At 30.4% G+C, this 13,410-nt stretch overlaps 1 protein-coding gene across 1 annotated transcript; it reads left to right on the forward strand.

Moving 5' to 3' along the window:
* Positions 1-278: 278 nt before the first annotated feature.
* Positions 279-6,816, forward strand: LOC134689846 (uncharacterized). Its single transcript, XM_063549815.1, has 6 exons — positions 279-966; positions 2,086-2,146; positions 2,756-2,872; positions 3,444-3,479; positions 5,025-5,334; positions 6,027-6,816. Exons 1-6 carry the CDS (start codon positions 304-306, stop codon positions 6,814-6,816), a joined length of 1,977 nt encoding a protein of 658 aa, XP_063405885.1. The 5' UTR covers positions 279-303.
* The last annotated feature ends 6,594 nt before the right edge of the window (positions 6,817-13,410 follow it).

The following is a 13,410-nucleotide window of genomic DNA, read 5'->3' on the forward strand; positions in this document are numbered from 1 at the left end:
ATCATGCTTTTTAAATTTGAGTAAACACCTGAATAAAAACTCAACAGTGAAAACCGAAAGCAGTGAACATTGTTATTAGTACGAACACACATTACACGATGATAATATTAACCTCTAGAAAAATGTCTGAATCTAGAAAATAAACAGAAGTACATGTATTATCGGTTACTTAAAATGAGCTCATAGTTCTAATATGAACTTTTGATATGGTTAGTATTAAATTTAGCATAGAACTGACGAGATAATATTAATTTAATGCTTTAACTATTTGAAGTGTCAGTCCATTAGTTTGGGAAAGCGGAAATGGAAGAAGAGATACTGTTTGAACGATTAGTCAAATTCTGTTTTGGAAAAGCAATGTCAATCTTATGCCTTTTCATAAATGCAAAGGTTCTTCAAAATGGACGGTTTGAGTTATTTCTCAACAATTTCAAACATGAAATATTTCATCAATGGATTCCAAATTTTAGATGTTGTCAATGTAATCCTTATAAATATACGCCTTCAAGGGCTGCCCTTACCGAACCTCAAATGGCTAAATTGTATGAATTACCCAAAACAGTGAATACTGGACACGAAAAGAGAAATCCAAAAGGAAAAATAACTGAGCATTGTATATGCGGATTAAAAGCTTTACCAGACGTTGAAACAAAGGATGCAGATATTGGAACACTGTATTGCATCTTAAGAATTTGTGATAAGACTAATTTCTTGCGAGTAAAACAACAACTTGAAGTAATAAGAACAATGAGAAATGAAATTTCACATTCAGCGAGTAGAACATTTACAGAAAATAAATTTAATAAAAAATGGAAGGAACTCGAAACAGCTGTATTGGATATTGCGAATGAAGTCAACCCTTCAATTAAAGTCCACGAAGCCAAGCAGATAGCTGAATTAAAAGTTGCTGATGTTACTCAAGAGAAGTTAAACACGTTAATGAAAGTTTGCGATGAAAATAAAAAGGTATCATTTTTGTTGTTTTAATGTGAGTTATACGTGACCTTCTGGGGGTGTTTTTTTCTATTGTCGGGTTGTTGTCTCTTTGACACATTCCCCATTTCCATTCTCAATTTTATGTCATATCTAGATGTAAAATTCTGAATTGTTTTTGTAGTCGCCAAATCTTTTCGGGATTTACCATTCAACATCAAACTAGTCGATAAGAGAAAAATAACCAAACAAAACAGCTTCAACTCATGATAACAAATACGTTATTCTTGATGCATATGTCAGGTTTTCCAAATTGCGCGGCCTTATGTATAACTGAAGAGGTGTCAATAGCTAGTGCATTCAAATCATGTGCTAACTGTTTTTTTTTATAAAGATACAATTTGAATTAATAGTACAAGCTAGACATCGATACTATCATTAGATTTTAGCTACAGAGATTACGGAGTATACCTTAGGGGTTTTCTATAATATCTCTTTGCGATGTATAAAAATGAAATGGACATTTTCATTATAGCAATGTCTCTAGAAAACACCCCTTTCCAATCACTACGACTAACACCTTAATTTATGGTAGAGTTCCACACGGGCATTTTGTTTTCAGTTTATCTCTGATATCACGATATCTTCGAAAATCAAGCAGAATATTTTTATTTAGAATATGATCGACTGTTGCGTTGCGAATATTAAGAACAGTTAGCAAAGATACCAGGCTTATAATTGTATATACCATACATACCGCATGTCTATATATAGCTTATCAGTGACGCTCTGATCATAAAAGATAGAACACATACACCTGATAGTTTTTAAATAAAAAAGTATTAATGCATCATAAAATCAACCAACAGTGACACCAGTCAGAAAATGGTTATAAATAGCTCGCTATGGTCATTTCAAGTTAAAGAAATACAAAACATACAATATTAAAGAGCAATACACCTCAACAAAAGATATTTCAGAGAGTCAACACTTAAAAATCTACTTTTCCTTGAATAATCAATACAGGAATCGAATTACCATTTCAAATTTAGATATTCAATATATTGAATGGGGTGTAATTTTGAAGATTATATTCTTTCTTACCAAAGGGGCCTGCAGTATACATTTATCTTTTTTTTCTCTCATTTTTAGCAGTTGGAATGTATATTGAATATAAAACAACAAGAAGCAGCTCCAGATCCGGAAATCCGAGGTAAACTAACATTTTTAAGGGTGATCACAATTTTTTTAATAATGCTATATATCTACTTTAATAAATGCATCTAAAGAAACATAAATATTGCCAATGTTTCTTGGTTATGGTGCGTGTGTGTTTGTTTACGTTTGTTTGATATTGTATAACATTATAAACTACAATCAAATACATTTTTTTCACCAAAAAATCGATATTTAACATGTGAATAAAAACGGTTCATATTTGCATTTAATAAAAGGTTTAATTTTAGATGTGTTTAAATCTAACAAAGACAATCGAAGATCTTACATTACAAACTTTCCCTCGTTAAAAACTGTTATAATATATCAACGAAAGACTTCGACCCTGTTCCGAACAAAAGCAATGAACATCTGGTGGATATATATATATATATATATTTCTTTGTCTTTTTGAACAACTTAAGCATACAGTGTTTTACAATAAAATGAATGCATTGGAAATTACTTATGAATAATAAAAAAATGAAATAATTTAAAAGAATAACGATGCAAAAATCTAATGGAAAAACGTAACGAAAATACCCAATAATAGATAAAAAAATTTGATATCGAGTTTATTTAATATCAATTGCTTAAATATTTTCAGAACATGCCTTTAACATTGAGAATTTATTGATTAGAATATTATATGAACACCATCATACATGTTCAAACACACAGTCTCAAAGTAGTTGGAAATGTTGTTTTTGCTTGCCATCGAATGGTAAGTTAAATTTAGTGTAACTTCATCTATTACCAGGAAAACTATCAGAACAACAACAGAGGTTCAAAGATAGCACACTCGATATTTTTTAAGCTGTCAGCTCAGGACAAATGTTGTTGATAAAAGTAGACACATGCAAGGTTAATTATTCAAAGGTTTTAACAGTAGACTTTCATGAATGACGTTACTTATAACATAATATTTGTACACGTTATGTATGAAAAAGAAAGTTAACATACCCAATTTCATAACAACTTGATGTTTTTGTAAAAAACAACCAGCATCAGGGATCAGAGAAAAGGATGAACCACTCTTCAACTTTATATATGTATTTGTATCATTTATTTCAAATGAAAAGAATTTTTTTTTTAATCTGCTTGAATTTTGGTAAATTACATAAAATGACATATTGAAGTCTATTTTGAAAAGAAAAAAATGTTGTCATTGGGCAAACTAATTTACCCTGTTTCGTAGAGAAAACAAAGGATTCAGAACATTTGAAAGAATTTTTAAACCTCACTTAATATCATTTTTAACGTAAATTTGTTTGGATATATCTCACCTTTTTCAGGCTCAAGGTATTTGGCGGATGCACATCTATCAGATGGTAAGATTGCAATTATTCATCTTTTATACTTGATAATCAACGAATTTCTGCTAACTTATAAATATGGAGTTGTGGTATGATTACCATTGGAAAATAAGTTTCCACCAGAGACAAATGCGTAGAATTCGCAAATATAGGTCACCGCTTGACCTTCAACAATGAGATAAATCCACAACAAAAGCTATAAAATGGCAATAGAAACCAGAGTGACTTTCAACCTCATAAGTATAAAATAAACTGACAAAGCAATGGCTAAAAACAATGGCTTACAGACAACTAAAGTAAACAAACACTGCATAAAAAACTTGTTGTGCAACACAAACTTTTCCATCAACTGGGGTGATATTATATGCCCGGAACAGTAATCAGATCCTACTCCACTTGTGGCACCGTCATGTAATTCATGTTAGTACAAACCCGGTACTAGTTTGGTTGGTCACATTCAGGAAAAAAGATTGGATTAGTGTTAAAGGAGAGAAATATGCTGTTAAAAGTGTGTATTATGACGGTGACATCGCTCTAAAAACCAGATATCCAAATTACAGTCTTAATGTCTACCAGCTTTTTTTGTCCTTATGGTCGTATTTCTGTCTTTAGAATCATCGCTTTTGAAATTCATTCATGTATTACTCTATCAACTTGTTCAGATGAATTAGCCATTTTCGAAAGCTGAAAAGTTTTTTACCTTCATTTATATATATTTTGATAAACGTTACCTGACTTTTAATTTGTAGGTTTTAAACATCAATTGTATTTTTTAGGGTTGAACTCATACGGTTGTTAGAATCTAACTGATCTTAACAGCTTTTTTGTAGTTTTGTAAACTGGTATATACCCACCATTTGAATATACTTGTTTTAATCCTAACACGTCTAAATTTCTTCTCTGCTTGATGTCTGTCAGTAGATTCATGGGATTCATTTCAACAAACGTTATTTATCAAATCAAGGCTAGACATGACAATCATTACACTATCTACTTCTCATGTAAATTCTTATCACAAACAAAAATCACACATATCAGAAATACAAACAAAATACAAGACAAAGCATTAAAAAGAGAAAAACATAACGCAGTGGAAAAAATAAATCAGAAAGTTCCTAATTAGATGGCAAATTCAAACACTGTTAAATATTAAACGAATCGATAGCAACAATAATTTTTCTGACATGGTACATGCATTTTTCTTTTGTTGAAAATTATGAGTTAAACCTCTCATGATTCACTTAATTTTCGTTAAGGCGGGTTTTTATCTAAATGTACGACATAGAAGAACACAACTGCTTTTATAACCTATTGTCATTTTTCATTTGTTATTAACCTATCATATTTTCCACGTAGCATAGAAAGGAAACACTCAAAGGTTAAGGAGGTCACAACATTCTGAAAAAAACCCAAAAAACTTCATTATATGAAATAATGACTTAGCAATATTGTAAATTGGTGTTGTTTGTTGTCCTGGTGGACATATATGCATCGTTTATTACTCAATATCGTATTACTCAAAAAATGTTTATTGCTATATATTTTATTTTAATATTTAAGAGGAAACCAACCCTTTAATCCAACTTACTAAATGGGCAATGAATCCACCAGGTAACTGGGACGTACAAAAGATAAAAGAAAAACTTAAAACCAACTCCTGTTCACTAAAATATTTAGAAAAAGAGTCGACTGATAATAGAAACTTGGTTTTCGGGAAGGAATTTCCAAGACAACTTGTCGAAAATCATAAAAAGCTCATATCAGAAATAGAGTCAGGTTTTAAACAAACATTTGAAGCTGGTGAAATTGATGTTAAGACCACTGCTGAGATTACAGTTAACTGGTCAGTGGAAGATATACCATGTAAAAGGTACGGCATTAGATTGATAATATAAAAAAGATGTCTATTCGTAAAACAAGGCATTTTTAATTTCTACAATAAAATGAGGTTTAATATGAGGACTTCTACTACGTAATGAATGATTTGAAAAATCGAATTCAATCGACACATTTGTATTTGCAAAGGTTTTGTATTATACCAAGAAAACCTCTCTGACTTAAAGTGATGATGAGCGCAGAAAGCAAACGTAATGATTTCGAGATAGTTTTAAAATAAATTGAAACATTTATTTCTTTTCCTGAGATTTTTAATTGTAAGAAAATACAGCAATTGAACTTTAACGGATTTAATGAATTGTAAATATTTTTTTTTTTTCCTTAATTACTGTATTATGAAGATTTGTTGGTTGTGATTTCAGATGGGTGTGTAGCATAAACATTTCTTTTTCAAAAGACCTGCTTTTGCATATATGATGTATTGTACATATAGTTGCAATTATCATAACTATGCCAAAATAGGTCTAGTTTTTAAAGCATCCAAGATCTCAACATATGTTAGTATTTTTCTATAGTGAAACGAGATTTTTTGGTGCAGTTCAAAATTAGAAAAAAACATATTGCATTTTTTTTCAATTTGGGTGTCGATTCCAATGTGGGAAAATTGGTTTTTGATATACTTTAATTCTACACCATGCTGACGTTGAAGCTCAGATTTCTTTTCAGGTTTGACTTAAAGAATACAGTTCAGATTCCTTTCGAGAAAGCCGCAAATCATCCTATCCAAAATATCGCTGATATTAAAACATTCAAAGATGAACGAATAGTCATTGCTGATAAAAACTTGCACTTGTTGAAACTTTTCTATAAAGGACAAGAAATTCAAACAATACGATTAGATGGAGGACCAACGTCATTAGATATAATAGACGATTCAACTGTCTGTGTGACTCTTCCCCAAGAAAGCATTGTTGCTATCGTAGACGTTAACAGAGGAGAAACAACGAGGAAAATACATGTTGATGGGAAATGCTGTAGTATTATGTACACACAAGAGTGTTACGTTGTGGGATGTGAAAATAGAACCTTAATAAAAATTAATCATTCTAGTGATGAAAACCAAATCTTCAAGCTACCCTTCGAACCTTCTGGTATCTGTGGAAAAATATTCGATAACGGGCGTATACTTTGCATGCTTTGTCAGATTACACAAGATAATAAAATATATCGCATAGAAACTGATATAGAGGGTAAACTTAAATATCATGAACACGTTAGTTTAAAACAAACTATAGGAACAGTACATTTTGGATTAACGATAGATGATGAGGATAATTTACTTTATCTTGATAACAATGAAGTATTTAAAGCGTACAATGATGCCGCAAACACTCTAGTTTTGTCTCCATATAAGAAAATATCTTGCATGCATTACGACATTTCATCAAAGGCAATCTTACTGGTAACCATCGGGGGAGAAATTTTGTTTTACGAACACTTAAGCACTCGTTTGTAGCATCTTGCTGTAATGATAGTATTTCATGGTTGTTTCTCATAATATTCAGATTGATATCTCTAATTTTAAACATCTAGAATAAAACTTTATTATCATTCTAGTGTTCCACATAATTGTTTTACTTATCTGATCAATTTTGGCAGTAAGCATATTCTTACATACAATTTTGAACTGTTTCTATCGTCTGCTATGAAAAACAATGTAAAACATTGTATCTATGTACATGTATTGAATACTGAGCTACGTTTTTTTTTATAAGTAAATGATATCTTAAAATAAGAAATAATATAAAAACTAAAAAACAATGCAACAAAAGGTCTGCAACAAAATACAAGTACATATTGTATATATCACATGTATCAGGGAGTAAATCAAAATTCACACTGCGATAAGACGTGTCATGGTACTTGTCTATCCCAAATTCATGCGTTTGGTTTTGATGTCATATTTGTTATTCTCGTGGGATTTTGTTTGATGCTCGGTCCGTTTTTATATGTGTTACATTTTAGTGTTTTGTCGTTGTTCTCCTGTTATATTTAATGCTTTTCTCTCGGGTTTAGTTTGTTACCCAGATTTTAATTTTTGTTCATTGATTTATGAGTTTTGAACAGCGGTATACTACTGTTGCCTTTATTTGAGATTTAAATATAATCGATTACTCTGAAAATAGCTGTTTGATATGTGCAATAAACGCTAACAACCTTGAATAAAAAAAAATATTCAGGTATAATATCGGACTATGACAAGGATTTTGATTATAGACTGCCACATGAACACCTTCAGGAGATAAACATTTATCCTTAAAAATTAAACGAATTATATTAAAGAAAAAGAACACTACAAGGCCATACTAGAAAGTTTCTATCCCAGTAAGTAAAAAAGACATGTTTTGTTTCAAAGAAAAAAAACCGATAGCTGAATATGAATTACGAAAACAAAGTTGTCATATAGGTAACTCATAACATCAACAGTTTCTGAAAAATGGCATTTCAACCATGTCGAAAATTGGAATTGATTCACAAATTCAGCAGCATCAAAATATATGTTAAAGGTGAAATGCATTTAAAACTAGACTTAAAAAGTTAAACTTAGGATTTCACATTTATTTCCGTTCAAGTTTACAAATTTATTACAAATTATTTTAGAGAATACTTTGCTGTCATCAATGAACGGAGAACTTTTTGTCGTCTTAAAGCATTACTCTAAAGAAAAGGATAGATACAAATCTAGATAGTTCCTAATCTATACATCTTCTCGCAGTACACGTTATAACTAATCAAACGCATATTGTCAACCATATATACAACAAAAATACTGACGGACTTTACAAAACGCAACACACATTTTATATTTTGTTTCACATATCATAATGAAAAGAGACACGAAAGGTATGCAAAAGGCCATTTAAACTCGCAAGACAAATTTAAGTTAATAAAATCATGACTTAAAAACAAACAAATACACACAAAATATGTCATGAATATAGACTCTGCAGTACAATGCCGACAAAGTCACGTCAATACAATTTTAGTACAAAACGGCATTGAATTTGGTGATTTGTTTACGTCTGTCAATTAAATCGTCGAATGCCATGACAGATGGATTCACAAATTTAAAGGTTTTCCTCATATTCAAATGACAAAGAAAAGAATCGACTATAGAAAAAAACCTGTTATCGTCCCTAAAATTGGGATGAGTGGGACAGCAGCCAAATAAGAAGGTACAAAACGGAACAACAACATGCCAAACATATTATTGTATGTTCTATTTATCATCTAGGTGTTGGTTACAAGCAGTTGCCTTACACAGTGACACATATTATGTAACAAGCGAAAAAAAAAAAGAGTTTCAGTGCATATCTCTTAATTTCAAAAGTAAACTGTAAGTAATCAATATAACATTTGAATGGCAAACCATTTTCAAAAATAAAGTAATTAATGAAATTTCTGTTTAAACATTTATTCTACAAGAATTATCTTATTTGAATAATAATGAGTTATGCGTTTTTAAAGTCCTGTCGTTTACTAGTATATCAACCAAGGAACAGAAAAGATCCGCGAGCCTTTATCTTTAAATTGAAAATACAACTTACAAATACTGTTGTTCCAAAATAAAATCGTTTTTGTTTGTATTTTACAAAACGTATACTGTTTGTTAATGTGTTGGCAATTCATGAAGAAGTTCAACGTATACTCACTGAGATTTAAACAATCTGTTCATCGTTCCCTTGGAATTTTGATTCCCTTTGTAAATTTCATAGCAATAGAAAGATTCAACCGAATAACTATGTTGAACCCTTCTCAACTTAGTAGAATGTGATGGTTTTACCCTGTACATGCTGTAGCAGAGCTTGTGCACGTTTTGTAGTAAGGACTTAATGGAAGTGGCCGATAAGAAAAAAATACATCTAGGTTTCTCCAATTTATCAGAAATATTTTGGTTGTTTGCCACTTTGTTTAGAAAAAAATGGGTAAGAGTGAAAGGATTGAATCGCAATACAAGAATACAACTTTGGATTTCCGAGTATCTGACAAAAACTAAAAAAACGCGATAAGCGAACATTTTTATCTAAATGACCTTAACATACTAGTAAAAAATAATAATCTAAAAAAATAAGCCAGGTAATGTGATCTCACATTCATTCATATATGATATATGCATGATGTTCGTTCCATTAACAGTTCATTTTGTGTTCTGTTTCGGTTCTATAAATATACCATCTAAATCTGAAAATTCAAAATTAAATTTTCTATCCTTGTATCTATGATAGTTTATTCTATAAAAAGAAATGTACACATTCAGTATTATGACAGTTGTTTTTCCATTTTATTTTTTTTATTTTTTTAAATAGCTGTTGAATTTGCCATTTGATAAGCGACAGTCCGATTTGAAATTTTCCTTGGAGATTGGTATTCATGATATATGTGTTATTTTACTTTTTAAAAAATAAATAAAGTCAAACTTCACCCAACAGCAACCATTTGATTTTAATTTTTTTTTTTTTTGGGGGGGGGGGGGGTCTATGGATTTAATTGGAAAAAAGATTGTTTCCAGTTTTTGGAGAAAAATATAATAAAATATAATTTGTTTTTGACTTTGAGAAAAAAAAATGTTTGATCCACCCTCAGCTGCCACTATATTAGGAAAAAAAAGTTTTTGACTTGTCCGAAGGCCAGAAAAAATCCATAGAAAATCAAATGGTTGCTGTCTTATTCATCTTAGTGCATCAAAGTTATAACTTTTGTTTCTTACATCTTTCGTCGTTTGCTGATAAAGAAAATCTCTTGAAAGAGAGGCAAAAAGTAAAATCACAAAAATGCTGAACTCAGAGGAGAATCCAATCGGAAAGTCAATAAATACATGGAAAAATAAAATGACAAGACAAATCAAACACGAAAGGACAAGAACTGTCACAGTCCTTACTTGGTACAGGCATTTAAGAAGAAGAAAATGGAGGAATAAATCTGGTTTTAAAGCACTAAACCTCTCACTTTGATGACAGTCTCATCAAATTCTGTTATGTTTCGAATGATGCGTGAACTAAACAGACATAATAAATAAAATAGTTACAATATGGGTACAGCAGTCATCATCGTGAAACAATTTTAAAAGGAACAATTTAACAGAACACATCTGTCTACACACACATTCATTGATTCGCGTGTCTGACGTCAGACAATTTTATACGTCACATACATTTGTCGTTCAATGTATATACCAAAAGATACAAAAGTAACATTCAAACTCATAGGTCGAAAAAAAAAACAACAACGCCTTAGCTAATTAAAAAGAAAAGAAGACAAACAACCAAACAATACACGATGATTATGAAAATAATAATATGTTGTCTGACTTTTTTTATTTTGTCAAATGACCTTCATCCATTCAAAATTAGGCTGAAGGCTTATTCTTGTCACTATGTGGCATTACGTAAAGGCTAACAGTTGATCTTTAATATGTTTAAGGTCAATGATACCTCTCTGAATTTACCTTTGTGTTTAACCGATACAAACCCAAATACGTTGATGCACTTAAATGAATAAGTGTAGTATATTTTGAAATTGTCAGTCGAAATAACCATAGAGACCATCAACTCCATTATTCACAACAAAACTGACAATATAAGTTCATACACAAACACTTTACAACAAACTTACGATTGAGTGATACAAAGCCAACTTAAACCAGACTGTGAAAAAAAGTGTTTCAGACTAATTAGTATATCAATACATTATTTTCAAACTATTTACAACCGGAAACACTGAATGCCTGCAGCTAAAAGAAATAAAATAGTGTTAAATGTCGGTGATTGTAGTAGTTTCAGTTTACACATTACCTAACGTATTTGAGTGTTTGCATTAATATTCTTTCAAACATTTAGTTCAGTGTTTAAACATGCATCAGCTCGAAGCAGATGAAATAAAATTGAGAGTTTGTCCAAAATTATTAAATTTCTTCTGATATTTATTAAAAACCAATTTGAAGGTCACTGATGAGTCTTATGTAGACGAAACGCGCGTCGGGCGTACTAAATTATAATCCTAGTACCTTTAATAAGATTTGGTACCCGAAACTGAAAGGATTTATCGTTTTCAAATGTTTCTGAACTGAAATGATGCAGTGGTATATATTGGAATAATGTATTGTTTTGAATTCAATTATTTAGAAATATAAATTAATAGTTTTGCATTAACAACCAATTTTATTACTTAGATGCAGGGAAAAAATGGCGATTAGCATTCACAACCATCTCCTTCATCGAATGGTTTGAAATCTTTGTACACATGATATACATATGTATAAAGCCAAACAAGTACAAAGTTGCATAGCATTGAAGACCCAAAATTCCAAAAAGTTGTGCTAAAAACGTCCCGTAGCCTCCACTGAAAAATCTCCAATGGCTTAAACTATCTAACATAAATATCAACATCTTTCACTGATCTTTGCATGAGATTTCAAATACATTATATCCTCTAACTTTTTTTCAATTACAGAGCTGAACTTTGAAGATTGCAACACAAATTCATCGATAATGATATGATACAAACGTTATCAAAGTCGAAAAACAATATTATGCTCACAGTTTTTTTTAATTTATTTTTGAGTGCTTGCATATCATAGATGGCAGTGATTTTTTAACTTATAGATACTACTGAAAATGGAAAGTCAAAATCTTTTTTCTTATTTTTTGTTTAAAAAATGTGTAATAAATGCAACAACAGCTGATGGCTCACACTGTTCACAATTACTCCGTGGACACATGTTTTACAGTGAATCTCCCTACGTTTTTTATGTTTACCAAAACTTCCAGAAATCTTGAAATATTGTAAATTGTTTACCAAAAATTCCATTAACTATAATTGCTTATAAAAGTGGTATGGTTCTTATATTTTTGTTAAATCATAGTTGTTTGAAACACAATATTCTTAATTAGGTGTTTTAATAGTAGCATAAGTCTGAACGTTTTGTTTGAACTGTGAATTGTTTCCTGAGACACAAAACATAATTCACTTCCAAATGATGTCATTGCAGTTAATGTTATTGTCAAACAAATATCGGAAAATAATGAAGAAAAATCTAAATATGTAAATCGAGGATTCACCGTATAAACATTTCAATTCGCCGTTTCAGATTCTTATGCATCCTGGGTAATACTTTCAAAACTGTACACCAAAACGTTGTGAATGGTTGAAAATATAATAAACAATGGAAACTCAACCAATGACCTGACGTCTTGTTTTTAGGTAACGAACAATGAAATTACCCATGGTTAAATTTATATTCTTAAAACGTTATCAATGATAATTCTGTTAAAATAATTTGACATTATTTTTTGTACATGAGATGAATGTCAAATTGATCCTTATTTTTATAGTTAGTAACAATTACTCGCTATATCTTGATACAATTACCTCATTATTGTCAGACGTAGTAAAAATAGTATAATTTCATTAAATTTATTAGATTAAATAAATCATTAGTTACATGCTTTATAAATAGTTTTTCAATTAAGATAGGAACAAAAGATGAGCAATGAAAATGATAATTATCACAAAACAATACAAAAAAAAAAAGTAAGATTAATTTAGTTCATAAACTTTCTATCTGTTCATTTCATGTATGTTTCATTATAATATGTAATTTTGATTGGCCAAGAAATCTCTCGCATCCTTCTGAAGACAGCGTTCAGTTCAAAATTTAAAGCAACTGTTACGATGACACGAGCTTCCACAATGGAGTGCCACAGGTGAAGCTGTAGGCCCAGTAAGACCCCTGTTTGACCCCTTTTTATGTAATGTTTACTTTTTACACTTAATTAGAAAGTACAATACTTCTGTTCCATACATACATGTATTGGCTGCTATTGACAATACAGTGCACATGCATTAGGTAAAAGAATCATAAATTTTTGCAAAATTAATAAAGTGTTCACAAAGAACATAGAAGAAAAAGTATATGTTTAAAACAAAATAGTTGTACCGATAGTAAAAGGTGAAATGTTTGGGTTTTTTTTCTTCTATCAAATGAATTTTAAAGGCTTATGGATTTGGAACACTGTAGAAAACTTGTTTAAAGTTTGTTTTCGAATAATAA

Source organism: Mytilus trossulus, chromosome 11 (assembly GCF_036588685.1).
Source record: "Mytilus trossulus isolate FHL-02 chromosome 11, PNRI_Mtr1.1.1.hap1, whole genome shotgun sequence".
NCBI classification, from domain to species: Eukaryota; Metazoa; Mollusca; class Bivalvia; order Mytilida; family Mytilidae; genus Mytilus; species Mytilus trossulus.

Bases quoted from the DNA above. Each gene is read 5' to 3' on its own strand.
- LOC134689846 (XM_063549815.1), top strand. From the start codon at position 304: ATGGAAGAAGAGATACTGTTTGAACGATTAGTCAAATTCTGTTTTGGA. The intron at 967-2,085 runs GTATCATTTTTG...TCTCATTTTTAG, and splicing joins TTTGCGATGAAAATAAAAAG to CAGTTGGAATGTATATTGAA. The intron at 3,480-5,024 runs GTAAGATTGCAA...TTAATATTTAAG, and splicing joins GGATGCACATCTATCAGATG to AGGAAACCAACCCTTTAATC.